Source organism: Rhamphochromis longiceps, linkage group LG20 (genome assembly GCF_057381845.1).
Source record: "Rhamphochromis longiceps isolate RC_006_pf linkage group LG20, R_longiceps_female_GT1.1, whole genome shotgun sequence".
In the NCBI taxonomy this organism is placed as follows: domain Eukaryota; kingdom Metazoa; phylum Chordata; class Actinopteri; order Cichliformes; family Cichlidae; genus Rhamphochromis; species Rhamphochromis longiceps.
In genome coordinates this window covers 35,287,735-35,310,484 of record NC_140576.1, presented here as the reverse complement: position 1 = coordinate 35,310,484, position 22,750 = coordinate 35,287,735, and the positions used below count along the sequence as shown (strand labels likewise).

General features: G+C 46.0%; 1 protein-coding gene across 2 annotated transcripts in view; it reads right to left on the bottom strand.

Annotated features, from left to right (window-relative positions):
* Positions 1-22,750, bottom strand: part of fgd1 (FYVE, RhoGEF and PH domain containing 1) — a 43,493-nt gene that overhangs the window by 7,422 nt on the left and 13,321 nt on the right. The window contains exons 1-16 of one of the 2 annotated variants that reach the window (XM_085394508.1): positions 19,571-19,854; positions 11,315-11,638; positions 11,035-11,233; positions 10,158-10,956; positions 8,610-8,699; positions 8,196-8,344; positions 7,960-8,116; positions 7,639-7,777; positions 5,250-5,308; positions 3,523-3,669; positions 3,339-3,431; positions 2,901-2,980; positions 2,715-2,745; positions 884-985; positions 644-772; positions 84-242 (exon numbers count right to left, since the gene is read on the bottom strand). In XM_085394508.1, the coding sequence (XP_085250634.1) occupies positions 84-242; positions 644-772; positions 884-985; positions 2,715-2,745; positions 2,901-2,980; positions 3,339-3,431; positions 3,523-3,669; positions 5,250-5,308; positions 7,639-7,777; positions 7,960-8,116; positions 8,196-8,344; positions 8,610-8,699; positions 10,158-10,956; positions 11,035-11,233; positions 11,315-11,638; positions 19,571-19,718 (2,805 nt within the window). In that variant the 5' untranslated portion in view covers positions 19,719-19,854. Of the gene's footprint in view, positions 1-83; positions 243-643; positions 773-883; positions 986-2,714; positions 2,746-2,900; positions 2,981-3,338; positions 3,432-3,522; positions 3,670-5,249; positions 5,309-7,638; positions 7,778-7,959; positions 8,117-8,195; positions 8,345-8,609; positions 8,700-10,157; positions 10,957-11,034; positions 11,234-11,314; positions 11,639-19,570; positions 19,855-22,750 lie in introns of those variants that run through there. The other variant, XM_085394509.1, reaches the window with a different exon arrangement.

Here is a 22,750-nt window from a genome sequence, read left to right as displayed (position 1 = left end):
ATCCTGAAATGTGCAAGCGGCTCCATCCGTGGAGATCTGACAGAGGCAAACGCCGGGTGATGTCAGAGCGTGGTCACACTCACCTCCAGGATGGAGCGCCTTCTGTGGCTGCTGCTGGTCAGCCCGGCGGGAGACGGCGACACACCCACGAGCGTGGCGTAGCAGTCGATGCAAACGCGGTTGGCTCGGTTGTTGTCGTACGACAGGCGAGCGCGGAACTCCGAGCATTTCCCACAAACCACCTGGAGTCGACATAGACCATCACACAATTGGTAACTATGACAACGCTGTGTAAAGTCTGAAAATGTTGTTGTGCCACAGACGTCTGGCAGACACGTGCTGCAGATACTACAAATATCCAGGTGCTGGGCTACGACAGATGTTCACATCAGCTCATGTATGACATATACTGATATGCTGGGTACAATAAATGTGAGCAGCAGGTGGAGGTGTTGTGGATGCTGCACATGTCACAGACACTACAGATGTGGGCTGGTGTTGGGAACAGTCTGAATGTGGAGAGCGTTGTAACACATCACACTGGCGTTGCAGACGCTGCAAACATCAGCTGGTGTCGTCCAGTGCTGTGGATTTTAAATTGTCTGTAGGTGTTGCAGACAGATGTTATGGATGAAGAACGTACGTGTCCACAGGCTTTGCAGTGGTGGCGCCTCTTGGTAATGGAGTTGAATGGCTCCTGACACTTCATGCACAGAGTCACTTCCTTCTCTCTGATGGGAGTCGGAGCTCGTTTCCCCAGCTCAGCACAGCTCTGAGAGGCAGAGACGGGAGAATATGAGTCACAACTGAATGATTTCTGGGATTTCAAGAACTCCACTCTTCATGTCAGGGGGTCAATTTTGTCGCTGAGTGTTTGTGTTACCGGAGAGTGAGGCGGCGTGGAGTCATCATCTCGGAGTGAACAGTTCAAGTGTCGGAAACTCTCCATCGTCTGCTCGTGCCTCTGGATGGTCGCCTGGATGGCCTGAATGTAAACAAAGTAAAGGGTGGATTTCATTAAAAAAAGAAGAAGAAAATCCTTCATTACTATCAGTCAAGTTGAAATTTGTCCTAAAGCAGCGGGCCACATACAGCTGGCTTTGGGCCAGAATGGTGAAAATCCTCTTCCTGTCACTTTATCTTCACATTTAATCCCTGTAATATCTCAATATAACAAATTTAAGTGTGATTTCAGCCTCAGTCTCAGTATTTTTGCATAATACATAAATGCTGCTGTAATTATATATAATGAAAGAAATCTGTAGGCACAACTTTTGGGGGTTAAATTGTAAAAACATAAATGTATAAAATTACAGAAAAGTTCAGGCAGTTTGTTACCGAGACTATCCTGTAATAATATTGTATATATTATATATAGTTTATCTGATACTTTAGTACTTTGGTGCATTAAGAGCAGCTGTGGGAGACATCTTTGTGAGTTGGACAAGCTGTAAAATCCATCCATCCATCTTCATCCGCTTTGTCCGGGGCCGGGTCGCAGGGGCAGCAGCCTAAGCAAAGAGGCCCAGACCTCCCTCTCCCCAGCCACCTCCTCCAGCTTATCCGGGGGAATACCAAGGCGTTCCCAGGCCAGCCGAGAGATATAATCTCTCCAGCGTGTCCTGGGTCTGCCCCGGGGCCTCCTCCCGGTGGGACATGCCTGGAACACCTCACCCAGGAGGCGCCCAGGGGGCATCCTTGTCAGATGCCCGAACCACCTCAGCTGGCTCCTTTCGATGTGGAGCAGCAGCTGCTCTACTCTGAGCCCCTCCCGGATGGCCGAACTTCTCACCCTATCTCTAAGGGAGAGGCCAGCCACCCTTCGGAGGAAGCTCATTTCCGCCGCTTGTATCCGCGATCTCGTTCTTTCGGTCACTACCCACAGCTCGTGGCCATAGGTGAGGGTAGGGACGTAGATCGACCGGTAAATTGAGAGCTTCGCTTTTACACTCAGCTCCCTCTTCACCACGACGGACCGGTGCAGCGTCCGCATTACTGCAGCTGCAGCCCCAATCCGTCTGTCGATCTCCGGCTCCCTTCTCCCATCACTCGCGAACAAGACCCCGAGATACTTGAACTCCTCCACTTGGGGCAGGAACTCATCCCCGACCCGGAGTGGGCACTCCACCCTTTTCCGGCTGAGAACCATGGCCTCAGATTTGGAGGTGCTGATCCTCATTCCCGCTGCTTCACACTCGGCTGTGAACCGTTCCAGTGCGAGCTGGAGGCCCTCACCCGATGAAGCCAACAGAACCACATCATCTGCAAAAATCAGAGATGAGATTCTGAGGCCACCAAAGCGAAAGCCCTCCGCCACTTGGCTGCGCCTAGAAATCCTGTCCATAAAAATTATGAACAGAACCGGAGACAAAGGGCAGCCCTGGCGGAGCCCATCACCCACCGGGAACGAGTCCGACTTATTGCCGGCAATGCGAACCAAGCTCTTGCAACGGTTGTATAGGGATCGAATGGCCCGTAGCTGTAAAATCCATTAAAAAATTAAGTCCTCTTTTGTATTGTCCAAAGATGTCTGTTGGGCCGGATTGGAGTCTTTTGCCAGGCCGATTCTGGCCCTCAGACCTTATGTTTGACCCTGTGCCTGCTTCACAGTACTCGCCACTGCTGACTGAAAGCACACCACGAGCCCATCAGGTCCGCAGTTTCTAACGTGCTAGTATCGGATCATCTACGCCCGCTGCATCAGCACCACTTACCTGGATCCAGTCTTTCTTCTCCTCCTCCGTCCTGCAAAGCCAACAGAAAATCAGTCAAATCTTCGAGGAGCAAAACTCGACCTGAGAAACAAACTTCAGTGTGTTTTTATCCTGGGAGACAGATTCTGATTACAGTGAGTCCTCCTGCAGGACTGAGTGTGCTTCTGTCTCTGTAGGTGTTTGTACCTGGCCTGCAGCTCCAGGGATCTCTGTTTCCCCGACACCAGGAACGTCCTGGCGACAGCGACGCTGCTCGTCTCCTTCAGCTGAGGACACAGGCGGGAAATTCTCTGTTAGCTTGTTAAAAATATTCAGGCTAAATCTGAGCACGCTCATCATCATCCTCTCTGATCTCGCTTTATCATTGTTAGTTCTATTCGACGGTTAAAGCTGAGGTGGATGCACGTTTTAATACCGCGTGTCTGTGTCTCTGGAAGACAACACAAAACCCCACCAGGCCAACTTTATGAAGCTCGGACACTGAACGAGTGCTCGTCTAGTTGTTATTAGTCTGTAGATCACATTAATATTCTTGACTTTACTGAGCGCTTAAGGTGTTTGAAGGCTGAATGCAAAAACACTGAGTCTAACAGTGTCTTCAGTGAGAAAAGCCGGAGAGCTCACCTCCATGCCGTCCACGTCGATTCGGGCTCGGACGCTGTACTTCTGACCAATCAGACGCAGCTTCGGGACGCAATACAGTAACCTGTCATTGAACTGCAGAGAGAGGCAGGTGTCGCTTATTACTGTTACTATGACCCTATGAACTCTGTAAAGCACTGAGAAGGAGACACAGACAGGGAAGTACCAGTATCAGGTATCTGTCCTGCGTGGTCCCGTTCTTATTGGACAGCTTGAGGATGTGTCCCTCTTTAATGAGCTCGTTAGTTGGGTTAACAATGTCTTCTTCTCCTCCCAACAACTCGTACACCTTCAACAGCTTCCTCATTCGCTCCTGGCAGAGACATAAAAGAATCACTTAGCGGTTCATGTTCCTGCCGATGCTACATGAGGGTTTTAGGGCATTTTAAGTTCACTGGAAACCTAAATTTTAGATATAAGATACAAAAGGCAAACTGTGAGATTACTAGGACAGCTGTGGAGCCTGAAGGCAAAGTTCTAGCGTTTCCAGCGAGTCGTCAGCCGGGAGACGACCTGACATCCTGAAATGAGTTTCTCTACAGGAAGTCTGGATCCCCTCTGAGGTGACTCTACAGATCAGGGTTCGAATGGAGCGCTTTCAGTTTAGGTTTTAACCCTAAAACCCTAAAACACCATGTGACACACGAGCTTTGAGACATCTACATCATCGGTGTGATTTTCTTTAAACCCAAACTCCTTTTATGTTTTTGTTTCAGATGAACAAACTGTGAGCACCAAACTGCAAAACAAGAGCCAGATGTAGCAAAAATGTTACATCTTATTTCATGGTTCAGGCTTTACAGGGTTAAAGTGCAGAGAGGGCACATACTACACATATGTACTGGTCTGGAGTAATCTGCTATCACTGCCTGATGGAAAACACTGTAAAAATATTTGATGTTTGGCTGAAAGGAAACAGCTGGAGTCTGGCAAATCACAGCAAAATGGTTGAAGGAACTGCCCTCTTCTTCTTCTTCTTCTTCTTCTTCTTCTTTCAGCTGCTCCCTTTAGGGGTCACCACAACTCTATCCATCTTCTCTGTGGTCTTCCTCATTTCCTCCTGCCTGGCAGCTCCATCTTCAGCAACACGTCCACCCTCCCTCCTCTGCACATGTCCAAACCATCTGAGCTTTGCCTCTGACTTTGTGTCCAAACCCTCCATCTGAGCTGTACATCTCACGTTTCTAAGTTGGAGGAAATGCAGTATATGAAAAATGTAAGCATGGTAACCGTGATCGGGTCTGGACCAATGTCCAGAAGTTAAGCTCTGTCTAACTGAACGCCATGAGCGGCTGTAGTGTATTCTTAGTATTAGCTTCCCTCTAAAGCTTGTTTAATGCCACTCACACGTCCTCGTCTGATTATGTCGCGTTTTCTCACTGCCTCCTGCACAAATCTCCAAAAAGCTGTCAGCTGAGTGAAACCGGCTCACATCAGCAGCAGCGGCTTTCCTTTAATCAGTCACAGCTGATTAGAGACGACGGCAAACATCCCGCTGAGAGGAGGTGGAGAGGCTCAGACCTCTGAGTCATTACAGCAAAAACCAGCCTGAACTCCATGAATCCACATTTCTGCTTCTCATGCTCTTGTTTACATTAACCATACTAATCACGCCATCGCTGAGAGACCTCTGCAAACCCACCTGGGTACCCGACGTTCTTCAGGCAGACTCGAACCTGAAGTATAAACCAACCTTTGAAGCAGCAGTCGTGTTTACCAGGAGCTTCGGGCAGTTAATGAGTGTAATCAGGAGAGTTTAATTAAAGATGAAGTAAAAGTTGAGCTTTAATCTATCCCGGGCAACATTTATCTGAGTGATGTGGTGTGAACAGCGGCAGACGGGGGTGATTATGGCTCACAGCTCCGGGTGTCGAATGTGTGAGAGTATCTTACCATCTTCCTGATGGCAGCGTTGGAGTGTTCGGCTGCTGTGGCGATCAGCTCCAGAGACTCTGCAGGAGAGAGAGGACAGTTACATGAGCCAGTAGCTCAGACACACAGAGACCCAGGAACCAATGAGGGCGAGGCTACCAAATACTCTGGCTTCTAGCTTCTCTGTGCAGCAGCGCTCCCTGAAGCCCAAAGTTTGCTCCGTAGAAGGAGCTGATGAACCCAAACTAAAGTCTGCAGTTACACTATATTGCCAAAAGTACTTGCTTGTCTGCTTTCACACACACGAAGTCGAGTAGTGTCCCATTATTATTCCATAGAGTTTAATATAATGTTGTCCCACCCAGAGCTTCAACTCTTCTGGGAATGCTTTATGAAGGTTAAGGGGTGCTTATCTGAATTTTTAATTGTTCTTCTAGACGAGCATTTGTGAGGTCAGACACTGATGCTGGACAAGAAGACCTGGTTCACAGTCTCTGCTCTAATTCCTCCCAGAGGTGTCTTGTTGGGTTGAGGTCAGGACGCTGTGCAGGCTCTCTCGCCCATGTCTTTATGCACCTTGCTTTGTGCACTGGTGCGCAGTCATGTTGGAACAGGAAGGGGCCATCACTCCAGAGACCATTTCTCCATGCTCTACAGTCCAGTGGTGGTGCTGCATCTGTTGCTTTGCATCGCACCTGCTGATGTAAGGCTCAGCTGCAGCTGCTCGGCTGTAGAAGCTCATTCCATGAAGCTCTCCACGCACTGATCTTGAGCTAATCTGAAGGGCACACAGAGTTTGGAGGACTGTAGCGACTGACTCTGCAGAAAGTTGGTGATCTCTGTGACCTTTCTGTGATTTTACCTGGCCTACAACTTCATGGCTGAGTTGCTATCGTTCCCAATCACTGCCACCTTGTTATAATACCACTATCAGCTGATGTAATTTAATTTGAGGAAATTCCACGACTGGACTTGTTGCACAGGTAGCATCCTATCAAGGTACCACGCTGGAGTTCAGTGAGCTCAGAGCGAGTTGTTATTTCACAAATGCTTGCAGAAGCAGTCTGCATGTCTGGGTGCTTGATTTTATACACCTGTGGTCCTGGAAGTGATTGGAACACCTGGATTCAATGATTTGGATGGATGAGTGAATACTTTTGGCAAGATAGTGTATCAGAATTATTACATAAACTGTTTGAAGTGTGATCAAAAACATTCAAAAGCTTTACTCGATTCATATTTGCCTGATCTCATATTCAGGTTCACGCTCTGGTACAACTCTGGCCTGTTTTCAGCACAGCAGCTCTTTTAGATCTTTCAGATCTTTCATTTGAAGTCCTACAGTGTGTGGAAACAGCGATCCTTCTACCTGAAGGTTTTATTTTATAGCCAAAAAGTTCTTGTGTTTTCGTTCTGCTCTGAATCGGCATGACAGCACCACGGTTCAGATCCTCGGGCACCTCAGGACGTTACAGCTCTTAAACTGGAAATTTCAACTGAAAACTGATCAGTCACAGCCAAACATGCAGCTCTTATCAGTACCGGCGATCCTTCGCTCTCAGTTTGAAACAGAAGCCTCTGAACATGTCTGAGATTCACGGTGAAATCACAGTGCAAGCGCTCAGAACGGGACTTCCTCTAGGGATCTAATAATGTCCGAGAGGACGACGCTGCATGTGCAAACAGCCAAATCTAATCTAACTGGGCCTTTTGGTTTTCACTGGCCTGTTCTTTAAGGTTTTTAAACACACTTGATCGCACACAAGTGTCTCTGTTTTATAATCGAAGAACATTTCAAGACTAGAGCCTGGAACATGTCCGAGCTCTCATTTTTAGCCTAAACCAGTGTTTTTAAAATATTTTGTGCTCAAAAACAAAGCTGACGTTTAAAGACACACCTGTAATCAGATACGCCGTCTGGCATGTTGACAGTTCTTTTGATTGTATCGTCTTGTGGGTTTGGGCTTTGCAGGAAGCTCCATCACATCAGTTATATCAGGCTTCCTGAAGTGTCTGTTTAGCTTGTTTTGCACCACATTAACCAAATTCCCCAGCAGATGATGCACTCAGTCAGAGAGCTGCTGACAATTGCTTTTCTTTTTTTTTTTTACACTTTTGTTGAGGTGCTGCATCCTGCTCGTGGGTAGCTGTGATTTCCTCCACATATTAAAGTGGTTCATTTTTCCTACTCATAAATTCAGTTATCCTTTTCATCTCGTTTCTAGCAGAGAATTTCTGTTTCTACAGGTTAAGGACTTTAATATATAACAGAATAACAGGCAATGATAATAGTAAACTAAAGAAAATACAATATATTTTTGTCTAGATTCTATTAATAATGCACGGTTGACACTATTTGGTGGCCTAGAGAACTCAAGGCAGTCGTGTTTTTGTGCGTTTGTTTTCATACTCTGGGCGTCCCTGTAGTCCGGGGCGTCCTCTGGCAGCCTGTGGAGGTAATCTTTGAGCAGCAGCTCATAGCGAGGAATCCTCTGAACCGGCTCCAACATGTGGTGCTGCAGAGTCAGGTTCCCACAGCGCTCCTCCCTCTGCACAGAAACATCAAGCACACGTTTGTACACAACAACGTGTGATGATCTTAAACTAATGAGCCAAAACAGGACGCCCTGAGCAGCCTGGAGGCTGCAGACCTCTGAAGGTCCCTGTGGTATCTGGTGCAGAGCCGTCAGCAGCAGATCATTTATGTCCTGTAAAGATTTGGATTATGTACCTGTATCTCCTGAACGATGGTCTTGAACTGAGTCGATCTCTCCATCCAGATGTTCACCAGCTCCATGGCTCGGTCAAAGTTCTTCACGTACTCGCCGTACATCTTCAGGAAGGGGGCCAGCTTCTGTAAGATGTCACCGATCCGCGGGTTTAAGTCCCTGTGGGAACAAAGAGGAAGGGAGTGAGAGGAGCTCCTGAGGAGGAGCAGGAGAAGAGGAAGAGGAGATGGAGGCTCACCACTCCTCCATGCGTTTCTGCAGCGCCGGCAGCAGGAACTGCTGGTGGAAACAGTAGATTGAGCAGATGTTGGAGAAGATCCCCAGAACGACATCACAGGGGAAGGAGGAGCGAGACCGAGCCTCCTCCAGGAGTCTGGCACAGAAAACCTGTGGGAGGAGATGGCTTCAGTCGGGCTGATATTTCTCACAACAGGAAAAAGTTCACACCCGCCAAGCCTGCAGTGGGAATACTGTGGGGTTTCCATGGCAACAGTGACAGCTCAGTGACGTGAAAGTCGGCTAACAGACAAACTGATTCTACCAGGAGGAGACGACCTGCGAGCGACTGACAGCTAGGTAAGCTAAGCCTAGTGTGGTGGGCAGCTCCTCTTCCTATTGGCTCACAGGCTGAGGAGACTCACTCTCGACTCACCTGGTCCAGCAGGTGGAGCTTTGAGACGTAGGCAATCTCTGTGTGCAGCAGCTCATTGGCGATGTTGAAGACCCTCTGCTGGACAGACATCTGGACACAGAGACAGTTAAACGAGTGAGTGCACAGTAAATATTTTCCTCTTTTAAAGGCAAAAACGCCCAAACCTGGAGGCTGGACAGAGACCCAAGTTCAAGTCAGAGAGTTTTCATTCATTCGCATTGTTATTATCATTATTATAACATTAAACGATATAGCTAGGTTTAGGACATAGATATAATAACGATGCTGAATTATTATGGATGGCATCATACAATAAAGACGGTAGCATTACTATGACTGTAATGCTCTAAATACTACTCAACGACCTTGAAACCTATAAACTACTTAGGATACCAAGATTCATACATTCAAATATTTACTTCAAATAAAAGTAGTTTCTTTTTCTGTGTATTTGCAAACAGTGTGACTGCCTTTGATTTCCATTCAGTTGTAAACACCCCAAATCATTTTTAACATATTTAGCACTAATTCAGCCACTTAGGCTTATGATTTATAGATCCCTGCTTACCAATAACAATTCAATTCAGTTTTAAATCACAACAACAGTCACCTCAAGGCGCTTAATAGTGTAATGTAAGGGAACCTACAGTATTACAGAGAAACTCAACAATCAGACGACCCCCAATCAGCAACCACTTTGGCGACAGTGGGAAGGAAAAACTCCCTTTTAACAGGAAGAAACCTCAGGCAGAACCAGGCTCAGGGAGGGGCGGCTATCTGCCGCGACCGGCTGGGGGTTGTTGTGGTAACAGAAAACACAGATATAATAATAGTTACCATAAATATTTGGTGATGATATGAGCCGAACCACATACAGGACATTGTTGTCATTACATCTGTTCTTCCTATTGCGCTTCTAATGGTTCACACCGTTAGTAATTAAATTTGTTCTCATATTTAAATATATTCTCAACTGTAACTAAACTAAAGCAGGTGTGGAAAAAACCACCCATTGGTGGGTTTTTAGTAGCGTAAGTAAGTGAGATCATAACCAGAATTGAATGCATTAGAAATACTTATTATAATAATATAATTTATTATGTTATATTTTCCCGTGTTTTTATATGCATTATATTAATACTTATATTATATTTATATTTTGATCCTGTACTATTACTTTAATAAAGAGTCTAAATGCAGATATTCAACACAAACCAGTGTTTGAAGCCTGCAGCTGCGTCGCTCATGTAAAACATCTGTATGAGGACGCGGGCCTGCACAGGAACCTGAAACATAGCCCCGTGTTTTCCAGATCAATCTCCTCTGTGTATTTATTGACCCCTGTCGACCTTTTTAAACTCCCACATGTTGTCCAAGATTCCTATTGGTGGAACAGTTATTTCCATGAAAAGTGAAAGCGTCTGTTCTAAAACCCATCTTTTTGTAACCATTTTCAGTTTCATCCAAAACGAAATTACAGATGTGTAACGGCTCACGAACATCAGCCTGAGGATGTAGACCACATGGTTAGACCACCTGAATCCTCACCTCAGCAGAGTCCTGTCGGTCTGTCTTGGGAGGGGCCAGCACCAGAGTTAGCTCCGCCTCCTCCTCCTCCAGGTCGCTGTCTCCCTCCTCTGAAAACTCCCTCCTCCGCCTCGCACCTGCCCTCGGGTCCCCCTCTTCCCCCTCCCCCTCACCTCCCTCCCCAGCATACGAGGATGAGCTGGAGAGTCTGGGCAAAAGGGCGGGGCTGCACTGATAGGCCACGCCCCCATCATCCACACCCGCGAAGCAGAGCTCCTCGCTGTGCGAGGGAGAGCTGATGCTGTCGATGCCGCTGTCTCGATTGGCCAGCTTGCCGTCCGTCTGCGAGGAGGGGAGGGACAGACGCTCGGAGGGCAACTCTGATTGGTCAAGCAGTGCCGGCTGCAGCTGCTGCTCCCTCATTTCCACGGCAACCACATCATCCTCTACATGTTTCTCTGAGGGGCTGTAACCCGACTCCATGGACAGACGCTTGTGATGGTGATCGTCCCGGCAAGCAGCCGCCAGCTCTTCATCATCATCGTCTTCATCGTCATCAACGTCATCGCCATTATTGTCATCTTCCTCATCAGGTAGATCACCCACTCCCCCCTCATCCTCACCCTCAGGCCCACCCTCATCCCCCTGTGTGATGTCGTCGTGGCTCGTGAGCTCACAGGACGGCTCCTCTTCAGGGAGGGGCGGGGCCAGTGATGATGCTGGTGATGAAGGTCGGGAGGATGACAGAGAGGAGGGGGGGTCGGAGAGGCGGGGACACAGCGCCCCACCGGTGATGTCAGGAACCACAATGATCTGTTCCCTGTAAACAAACAAACAATAAACAAACAGAAAAGACTCATATAATGACATCACTCCTCCTTAACCAATCAGAACTCACCGCTCAAACTTCTCGATGAGTGACAAGACACAGGTGGGGGAGGCGGTGCCGTCTGCACGAATAGGTGGAGGTCGGCCTGACCGAGGGTCCGCTGGGAGGGGTTTGCAGGGGGGTGTAGGTGGGAGGGGCTTTTCTGGTGCTCGGGGGCGCGGCCTGGAAACCCCTGTCTGCTGCTGGAGGTGGGGGGGTTTCGGTGGCACTGTGGAAGGCGGAGTTACAGGTGAGCGATGACCTCATGGATGTGTTAAAAAAAAAAAAAAAAAGTGAATCAAATTCTTACCCTGAGGTTTAGGTCCCGGCAGCGGCGGCCTGCTCTTGCTCGGTGGTGTAATTGTGGTAGCTGGCAGCTCCGGCGGCCCCGTGTCATTCACCAGCAGGAGCCCATTCGCAGAGCCACGGCGTTCTGCTAGCTCTGCCCCTCCCTCCAAGGAGGCGGGACCTGATGTGGAAGAGCTTGGCCCCGGGTCAGAGCTCGGCCCCGGGTCAGAGCTCGGCTGCTGCGAAGAGTCGGCATCCAGCGCCCCCAGGTGGCTGCACGGTGAGCAGGACGGCTCCAGAGAGAGGCTCTTAGTCAGCAAGCTGGGACTGGAGGAGGAGGAGGGACCTGAGGAGGAGGGGACAGGTAAAAATATACAAGGGTTTGTGTTAGGTTGTTAGCTAAAAATATTTGTAAAAAAGGGATTTTGGTTAGGCTTTCTGTCTGCAGATCCTGAAGCTTCATCAAACTCTCGGCAGGTTTCCTCTAAATCCAGGAGACATTTTCTCTGCTGCTCTTTGTTTTCAGGAGCTTTTACTTCAGCTGTCCTTCACACACTAACAGCCTTCGTATTCAATCAAAGCCAAAAAACTTTCTTTATTAGATTTGTTAACTTCCAAAGAAGCGAGGAGACGGGACTGACTCAGCCAAATGTGTTTGTGTGTTTCACTTATTTTGCTTTTCACTTTCTTTTTCTGGCTTTTATGTTCCACAACTGTGTCTTTGAACCTTTGATTTTCAGTATTTTAAATGTGGTTTATATTTTTCATAGTATTGTTGGCTCTTGTTTTATAGATCCACATTCCTCAGACGGGGTGTTTTTATTGACTTTTTATATTGTTTTTGTATTCCATTAATTATTCCATAAAGAAAAGAAGTCATAAATACTGGACCGCACTCTTTATAATTTGTGAAATAGGGCACTGGCCTTGGTGGCCCTGCTTGTGCCTTGATGGTTTTATTGCTGTTTTATCAAAGTGTATTTATGACTTCTCTTCTCCAGCCTTTGACGATGACTTGACCTCATGTTTCTTTGTCCTGCAGTTAATTTATTTCATTTTTAGCTTTGTGCACAAACAGATTTATTCTGTTTGTTTGTTCTTGTTTCTGTTTGCTTATTTCATGCAAATCATCTTAATGTTTCTGTGTCAGAGCCAATAGTGACTGCTGCCCTTTAGCAACAGACACATTTCCTGATGGTCAACAGTGAACTTGATTGGCGATAACAAAGGAAACCGATGGGTTGTTCAGGCTTGACTCTCTCCGTGTCGCCATGGTGTGTCCATGCAGCTTTCTCAGGGAAGTGATGCAGTGTCACCCGGCTGTGCATAATAAACGACCAGAAGAAAAAGGAAAAGTGTGTAAAAAAGGATATCCACAGAAATCTATTTGATGTTAAATAATGAGTCCTTAGTAGAAACCAGGTCTACCCAAGGGTTAAGTCTTTTCTAAATACTTACTTTATGTTGTAAAGTAATATTTGGGATATTGAACTAATTACCTCATGCTTTATATAAATTGGTCCAGTTATCCTTACTTCCAGGTCTGAATAGTGAAGCCAGTGTGGATGTGTCTATAGGGAGGCGTATTCTCTGTCTGCAAAAACAAACCCAGTTGTGTTGCCTCTATGAGAAAACGACCCTTCTGCTCTTTTGATTTACGAGCTCACTAAACACTCTCCGGGTGACTTTACAGCCTCAATCGTGAGTTTAAAGTCTTATTAAACAGAACACAATGCTCGTTTTGTAAGTTATGGACCAGTTGAGACTGAAATAGAAGGTCAACAAGTTTTGCTTTAGGGTGGTGCTAACTTGCAATAGTGATTGATTGCAGTGTCGCTTACTTTCTCAGTCACATCCACCCCTTGCTTGTCCCTTCTAGTTTTAAAATGTCATGATGGTGAAATGGTAAAACCTCAGTGACCAGTGGCTGACAGCACAGCTGGTCATGAATTTCATAATTACAAACAGTCTTTAAATTATTCATCATCTTAAAAAACTTGTCTGGCAGGGTTTGGCAGGATGTAGTATAACATAAAGGACTTTCAGCTGCTGCCTGATTAACAAAGAGTCGCCATGGTGGGTAGCTCAGCATGTTTGATTTTGCAGATTTTTATGCCAGATGTCCTTCATGATGCGATCTGAAAAGTTTCATGTTTCCCACCAGGATCGGAGATCTGAGATCTTTTACCGTTTAGGTCACTGTGTAAACCTCTACATTACTATTAAACAGCTGAAATAAAAACATGCTAACAACTCAAAGAAAGCATAAAGATGGACAGCTGCCGTCATTTAAAAGTGAAGCCAGTGGTGAAGCGCCTTAAACCTGCAGTCTATTAAACAGCCACCAGGGGGCGATAGCTGTGGATGGCAGAAGATTTCCGGTCCTATAAAAGTCTGCTGTTAAACAGCTCTTTGCTCTGACCTCAGTCACAAAGTCTATTTATATTAAGTCTATGTTGTACATTTTCATAACGTAAAGAGTCAGAAAGGAGGATCCTCATTGGCTAACAACCTCTGAATGAGAAGCCGTTTCATAGGTTGTTACATCCCGTTTCAAAACACCAAGAAGGCGATGGTGAAAACACTCAGCTCAAGGCTTCATAACAGGACTTCAGAAACCGTTGGGTCACAACGGCTACATCCATCTTTTACACTGTCTATACAGCTGCCAATCACCAGACCAGTGTGGTGCACAGAGATGCTACAGTAGAAACAAGAGAACCAATGAAAGACTTCTACATCTAAAAAGCCTCAAAAATAAGCAAAAACGTGGTCGAGTCCAAACACTGATGGGTACATCTAACATAAGTCTGCTACAACAGGGCGACTAAAGGAAAGTCCAATAGTTTCCAGCAAATATTGAACAGTATTTATGATTGAAATCCCCCCTCCCTAGAGTAAACATCCGTTTTTTTATACAGCCCAAAGTCTAGACTTAGAGATTTGTATGTGGTATGACTGATGCATTCCTGCAGAGCACGTGGGTTTGTTGAGCAATTCCACATTTTTGTTTCCTCCCGGATTTAAAAAAAAAAAAAAAGGTCTCTAAGATCTCTAAAGTCTCTAAAGCTGAATATTTACCCAATGAATAAATTGTTTAATATTTCAGTGGAGCACGAAATTAAAGTTAGCATACAAAATTAGCCGTTTGAGTGAACAGAGTGGCCTGTGATGGAGATCTACACCCGGCCTGCGGACTTTTAAGATGACGTTACGTTTCTCAGATGAAATCTCTGAAAGCAGAGCAGCAAAATTATGAGTTGCAGGAGCTGTGAGTGTGTGCAGTACACACAGTAATTAAGTTATATACGGCAGGGAGTGTGTGTGCAGATGTGAACGTGATGGGAGGTCATGGGAAAACATCAGCATGCTGATGTGGAGCAGATGGCGTCTCAGTTGTTTAGAAAGCACCGTTAAGAGCAGCAGTCATTAAATCAACAGACTGGAAAAGATTTACTTCAGGCTAAACTGACCACACACACCATTTCCCACAATTCCCTCCAACATCGGCAACAACTTCCTGTTTGAAACGATCCCGATGTTCCGCTCATCGTTGAGGGAGTTCAACAAACCTTTTACGCGATTTTGACCTACAGTCAAAGTCCTTCTAGAAGCAAGCCTCGCCACTTGGCTGCCATTTTGAACACCTCAGGGCACCAATCTGGGCAAATATGTTGAAGCGTTAGCTCAGTTAAGTTAAACTTCAGCGCTCACCTGCACATACAAACTCCACGACCAGCCAAAAAAGTTCATAAGATTTTCTTCTCCTTTTGAAGTTCCTTCAAAACTCTTGGAGCGCTCCGTCTAACGACGCCTCTGCTGCAGTGAATTTCTTTGACTAAGAAGGTTCTAGTTTTGGGGATTTTTTTAAAAGCTGAACTATTTGGCACAATTTGGTCTGTAGGTGTTTCTGTCCTGGTTTCAGTCTCCGGTCGTCTAGGTAGTGGGGCAGCACCTTAGGCGTGGCCACCATGTTTGGATGACGCCTTGGAAGTCACTCTCTGACCTCATGAATCCACGATTTCACCACAGAAATCAAACTTTAATTGGGCCCAGTCGTGGGTTTCAGGTCATACTCAACAAAACATTCAGCCTATTTTATAAATTATGGTCATTCTAAGAGTTAAAACATTATCCAGGATGTGCTAATGACTGATTGGGTAATGACTTTCAGTCACCTAGTACCCTCTCTCTCTCTCTCAGTTAGCTCCGCCCCTTGCTCATCACATCAAGGTTTAAAACAATAAGAAGACAGAGAAGACTTCAGCTCGAGGCTTCATGAAAAGGTCCTGACTAACCGATTGGTAACATTCTGCTGTCCACCGACGTTCACGCCTTGATTTTGCTCCTCACTCAGACCTGCCAACACCCTCAGTCTTCCCGGGTTTCTTCAGGCTCGTTTCTGCCGCTTTTATCACAGATATTTTTCTTTCAAGGCCATCGGTGAGTGTAGCTCGCCTTCATCCTTACACAAGCCCCTCTTCACCACAATGGACCAGCGCAGCCTTGGCATAGTCACAGTGCAGAGCTCATGCAGATACAAATATAATTGACTTTATTACTGAAATTATTTGTGAACCTTTTGGCTATGGGTCGCTACCCGTGAACATCCTCAGACTGCACTACATTTGGTAATCAGAGTTAAATTCTCAAGGAGTTGAACCTCCAGATTAGTAAACATGCCTTCCCTCCCTCCCTCCCAGCCACCCAATCAATAAAAACAAGCATTGACAGACTCAGCCAGAAGCTGATAGCCAGTATATTGTAATCCATCTCTTTTCTTTCTCTTATCTAATCCAAGTTTGGATCGAGCGTATCCCTGCTGTCATGAGGCAAGACTCAAGATAGGAAAAGGTGTCTAACTTCTTGCATGTCTTTGGACAGTGGGAGGAACCCAGAGTACCTGGAGACAATCCATGCAGTAACGAGGAGAACATGCAAATTCAAAACCTGGACCTTCTTGCTTTGAGGCAACAGTGCTCGCCACCACGCCACCCCCAGTTGCTTAATCCTTGTAAGGGTTTGGTCTGTGAGTTGTGTGTGCAGGTAGGTCAGCTGCTGGAGAAAAGCTTTACAGGTCAGTCTATCATCACTCACAGCTGGTCAGAGACAGGTGGGTCTGTAAGCTGATTAACGGGTTTGTAGGTCATCTTTTTTTCAGCACTGTTGATACTTTTTGACATGTGAACAGTGAGACACAAAATCCTCAGTTCCCATTTTAAATGAAGCTCACGCATCCGTCTGCCGAGTTTCATGTTCTGCTGCGGCGTTCTTTTGAGTTACTCGTGTCGTTGTTTTCATTGGTTGGATTGAACTGATGTATATTTTTACTCTTCAAGCTCCTTCATTTGACTTTGAACATTTACAAATATAGCCCTGTAAAAATCCAAAGGAACATCCACCTCGCCGTGATCATAAAAATCATATCTAAATATATACCCTCCCTGTCTAAAACCAAGTACACCTTTGTTTAGTAACATATTTAGGAAGAGCAGCAGTTTGTTGTCATCTACCCAAATCCTCCATATTCCAAGCCAAGCTTGACACCTTAATAAAACCTTTAACAGCAGAGATGTTTTATAATCCATGTCTGGAGTGATGTTTCAGACCAGAACCCTAAAACAGGGCAAAGCATCCAAAACTGACGTTTTTTTCAGGGATATGGACTCTTTAAAGCTAGATGTGACAATATGGTACGCCGAAGGTTGGCACCTAGTTGCAACACAGGCCAAGAGCGTGGTTGGAAAGCCGCTGGCAATGCCAGCCACTAGGGAAAAAACTGTTTTACCCAACTGTCTGACAAGTGGCTGCTGGAGGTCGGTGGCAATTACTCAAAACCGGGCACAATGAGGACGATTCGCCGAAAACCTCGCTGCTTTGCTCACTAGCAAACTGTCGTGGTTGTCGGTAGTTGTCTACCAAGCAGAGGTGAAACAGCAAAAGGTACGAAACAAACCGGAAATGGAGGCCATCTTTAATTCAAAGTTTCACTACCGCTCTGTGACAAGTTGGCAACTTCAACACAAACTGCAGGGAATCTGTTAGAGCCAAAACAATCACAAGGAGGTTTTTGGTTAGAGAACTGAAAACTACTTGGTTATAGAAAATAATACCTAATGAGAAGCCAACAGTTTCTTTATAATTATTGGTTAGGACTGAGAGCCCAATGCCATCATCGGTGTAACCTGGTGCATCGCACATCAACCCCACAGGAAACCTTTTGGTTTCTCTGAGATGCCAACAGTGACAAAACTGCAGTATTTGATGTCCTGGGAATGAGAATGGTCTGAAAGCTGATTCCTGCTCATACTTTTGTGCTCGCTGGCTACTCAGCGAGAGAGCGCTGGTGGGAATTCAACAAACAAAGAGACAAGAGAGACAAACTTGGGTGAAGTCCTTCAAAAAGCCAACAGTGTGGAGCCTGACGTCAGTGAGCAACGTGTAGGTGGAGCGATGATTGTATGAAAAGTTGGAACAAGAAAGGGAACAACAGCAGGTGACTACGACGAGGAAGAAACCCATCACAAAATGGCTACAAAAGAAAGACGGTTTTCAGTTTTAACGCAGAAGTTCTTCGTCTATGTCAGACTCCTGTCTCAGCAGCAGGGCGAGCTAGAGGAGCAACAGCAGCACAAAGATAACCTCGAGCAGCCCACGTATTTTTGGCACTGCCCCCTTCAGACAAAATGCAAATACATCATATAGAGGGCGGCCGCAAAGCTCTGCAGCGCACCTACAGACCATCGGCACACAACCAAACAGGAGCCTGGGATCGTACCACCAACCTTCTGATTAGTAGGGAACCCACACCTGAGCAAAGATGGGGGCTCTGGAGGTCAGTGTGGGTTTCAAGTCATCCCTACGAGTCTTATGGTTATTATGGAGACTGGTGAGGCTCTTTAACAGGTTTCGCTTATTGCTGGCAAGGTTTTTTAAAACAAACAAACAATTCAAATGCAAAATCAAGCACATAGATGACTGAAGCTCCATGTAATTTGGGGTGTGGCATAATTTCAAACAGACTAAAGTTTCTAGTCATTTAAGTCAGCGATTCATAGGGATGCTGGATGCCTTGATCACCAGGAAATCACACTCGGATTCAGTCCAGGGCAGTTCTGTCATTCCATAGGTGTTTAATTTGATCGCATCAGAGGCCCTGGGAGTTCTAATATGTGTTGGAAATTGGAATATTCATATTAAATACAACTCTTAAGAGACTCTCTCCAAATGCCTGGACAACTCTAAAAAATGTGAAGTGAACTGGGAATGATGGATTCATTATTAACTCATAGACAGACGATCAAAGACTGCTGTATTCAGGCTGGAGACCTATTGAACCACTCAGCTGTTTATTTAACTTCATTTTGGGGTAATAAAGAGAAAAAATGCATTCTTGAGACTTAACACAAGCTTTCTAAATGATATGAAATGTAAGGAACTCATAGAGGTATCATTTAAAGACTAAATGGATAACAATAATATTGGGGACGTGTCGCACAGAGCTTTAGGAACATTTAATGCTCGACCTGCCCATTCTGCTGAATTCACCTTCATCATTTTACCACTATGAGGCTCAGTGTGTGTGTGTGTGTGTGTGTGGAGGGGGTGTGTCCGCGTCTGTCTGCAGAAACAAACCAGCTCAGACAGAAACTCAGATCACACCATCTCCATCCTGCTGTGCAGCCACATCAGCCTGGGATGAACAGCCACATTTAACATCGATGGATCAGGAGCCCATCAATAAATCACACACACACACACACACAGCGAGTCTGGCTGTGATGGACTGGCTGTGATGGAGCCTCATTGGTTCCTGTCTGTCTGATGTTTCTGATTCAGTGTGAGTGATGATGGAATAAAGCAGAGAATCGATCAGATGACATGTGTCGGATATCGACACATGAATGAAGCCTGTTTCAGCTGAGCTGAGAGCAGCAGCAGCCTCACATCTGGCAGACGCAGTATCATGCAGCCATACTAGCCTACATTCACTGCAGCGAGATGTCGGTCAGTGTGTGCGCGTGCACGACAGCCGGAGTGAGCGCGCGTATGTCACCCCCAAACACCCTCCCCCACCCCCACCTCCCCCATCATCAGGATTATTCTAGTGATGTAAAAAAAAATATTTATCCGAATAAAATAAAGGAAAACGGGACGCGCCGAGCACGGCGAGGCTGCAGCCGTGCGTGTGCGCGCGAGCCCGTGCAACGCCTGTCAGCAGGTATATGGAGTGTGTGTGCACGCGGTGCAGATGTATGTGATGCTGCCGGAGACTCACCCCTGGTCAGGCTGCTTCTGTCCATGTACATCGCGCAGCAAAACACAAATCCGGTCATTAAAGAAAATGTTGGTGCGGGGAGAGAGCGGCTCTCCCGGTCCACAGCAGCCGAAGAAACCGGGTCAGAGCCACGCACACGCACGCACATACACACGGGAACCCACCGGACCGGCTCGGACTCACAGACACACCGACAGACCGACGGTCCGGACCGACCGCAGACCTGCAGGCTGCTGCTTCGGGATGGATAAGTAGGTTAGATCCGCTCGGTTTGATTCAGGGGGCTGCCCGGTGTGTGAGCGGCGGGCGGCGGCACAGCGAGTGGAGGAGGGGAGAGAGCGAGAGAGAGCTAGTGAGATAAGGGGGAGGGGGGGCTCTCAGTCCTCCATTTTGGTTTCCATGACAACAAATTAAGAAGATACAGAGAGGGGGAGATGGGGGTGTGATGGTGGTGGTAAATGTGTAAATACATCAGACTGATTGACAGGCGAGGCCTGATCACGTGGGTTTATGGAGCGGAGGCTACAGACAAACTGACTCAGATTAATGTGAAGCTGTTTCTCTTTCCCTCTTTCTTTCTCCCCTTCTTTCCCCCAGTCAAGTCTGTCCCGTATTCAGTAAGTGAAAATAAAATAAACAATAAAAGGTGAATCAAATGGACCATTACGGCAAGGCTGGGATGGTCAATTTGGTAAAGTAAATCCGTTGGGCATCTTTCTTTGCCTTTAGACAACAATTCTGATGCAAAAGAGCCAAACGGGACAGGCAAAAAAAAAAAAAAAACCCCAAAAACATTCATCATCTTAACTTTAATTTAATGGACCAGTATGTCATCAGTGTTTAAGAATTCTGAGGAAGTCACGTAATTTCACCCTTAAATGCTACATTTTGTTTTATGGAGGCATTTTCACTGCATAAATCAATTTGTGTTTACATTTTTTATTAATAACAAGCATTTCCACCACACGTAGTTTCACTGTCTGGAGAGACACCAGAGACTTTCAGAGCACCTCTAAACTTTATCTTTACATTACAACAAGATGCTAAAGTTTTGATGATTTAGATCAACAGCAGCTAGCTTAACATTTTTCAAGAGCTTCCAGAGATGTTGTGTTGTAGTGGACTCTCCTCATTTGCCAATGCATTCTCATCCTGGTCCATAATACAGATACCTGCACCTAACCCTTATGTGCCCAGGGGCCCGTTCTTCGTACGTCGCTCACTACATCCAAGATCAAATGACACATCCAAGATCAAATCATCGCGCTAACCGTGAGCTCGCTAATCCGGTTCCCCGAACACACCTGCTGTTGACGATTAGTACAGCTGGACGCAGTAATGTGACATCACTGGGTGTCGTAAAAGGGGCCACGCATCGATAGTAGAAACATTGATCGGCAACCCTCTGATTGGTCGGCGAAAATGTCGACGGAGCGCGCTCGGCTCGGTATTTTTCGGCAGCAGAGCAAGAACTCTTGAGTGAGGGATTTCAGGAGTTTCAGAGTTTAATCAGAACGCAAGGGAACACTGCAAAGGCTGCAAAAGCAAGGAGCGAGGGCTGGCAGGAAGTTGCTGACAAATTAAACTCGTAAGTAATTTAATAATAACAATAATAATGGAGTGGATTGATATAGCGCTTTTCAAGGCACCCAAAGCGCTTTACAATGCCACTATTCAGTCACTCTCACATTCACACACTGGTGGAGGCAGCTACAGTTGTAGCCACAGCTGCCCTGGGGCAGACTGACAGAAGCCAGGCTGCCATATCGCGCCATCGGCCCCTCTGGCCAACACCAGTAGGCGGTAGGGTAGATTTATTATATTACACTATATTATCCAATATTATATTACATTATATTATAATATGTTATATTTTATCCTCTTTCACATTAGAGCCACGACAGGACCCACTAGAACATGGGAACAGGTAAAAGTGAAATATAAGAATATCCTACAGAATGGTAATATTTATCACTTATATTGCTTTTAGTCTCTTGGAAAGAGAGCCTGAAATAATCTGTTTGTTTGTTTATAACAGCAACCAAGAAAAGGGCAGAGGAAAAAAAGACAGGTGGTGGTCCTGCACCCCCTCGTCAACAAGTTGGTTAAGTGAATAATACCCTCACGGGAAAATCGATATCTCTCTATGAGCACACTGTCGCGCTGAGCTAAAGGATCCTGTCTGTCCCGCAATATACGCTGGATTCTGAGGACTCTCCTTATCAATCTTGCACCTTCCGCAATGGGTTGGTCGCGTATACGGACAGGACATGGCTGCGACAGACTTCCCAAATCCACCTTCGCTTTTATAGCCGTGGTCTCTCATCTTGATTACACGAAGTAATTTACAATTGCTACTCTGAAATATGAATTACATCTGTAATAATCACATACATGTAATAGAATATTAATAGTACATTTCCCTTTTTTAGGAAATGACCTGTATGTATCTGTGTGAAATCAATAAATGGATCAGGTGCTGCATTGTCTTTAGTTACATTGATGTTATTTATTTATGGTGAAACAGTGGTGGAATATCGCTGTTGCTTTCGTATGAATGACGCGGGCATACCTGCGTGGCCGCGATCTAATCCTGTTTACATAAAGTAAACCTGCTCCCGAGCAGGTTTACGCTTACGGCTCTGTTGCTATGACAGCAAGTCCCGGATGAGCTTCGGGGAACCGACTGATCCAGGATCACGCGAAATCGTCAACAATCTAATCCGGCTAACCTACTTAGCGAGGTACGAAGAACGGGCCCCTGGTGTCCTTTGGTGGTGGTGCTCTGATGTAGCACCAACACTGTTGTGTCAATATTATTCACTGAAGAGTAAAAGTCCTGATTCGCAGACCTACAAAGTGCACATTAAGATGCTGGATGGATTGGAAGCAGTAGCTTTAAAAAAACAAAACCATCAATGTCTTGTGTGTGTTGCACTTTGGTGTCATCATGTATTTGCTTTTTACTTTTACTTGCAGAAAAAAAAAACTTTTTTAGGTTTAGGTGGCAAAAAAAAAAAAATTGTGGTTTGTGTTAAGACACACCCCTTCACGTAGTAACCAATGGAAACAGTGGTTTCTATGTGACTGCAAGTCTCTTTATGTATGTGCATCCCTTTATGCCGAGGTACGATGTAAGATATGTAGCTTTGCAAGCTCAAGTACAGATCAGCTGATTGG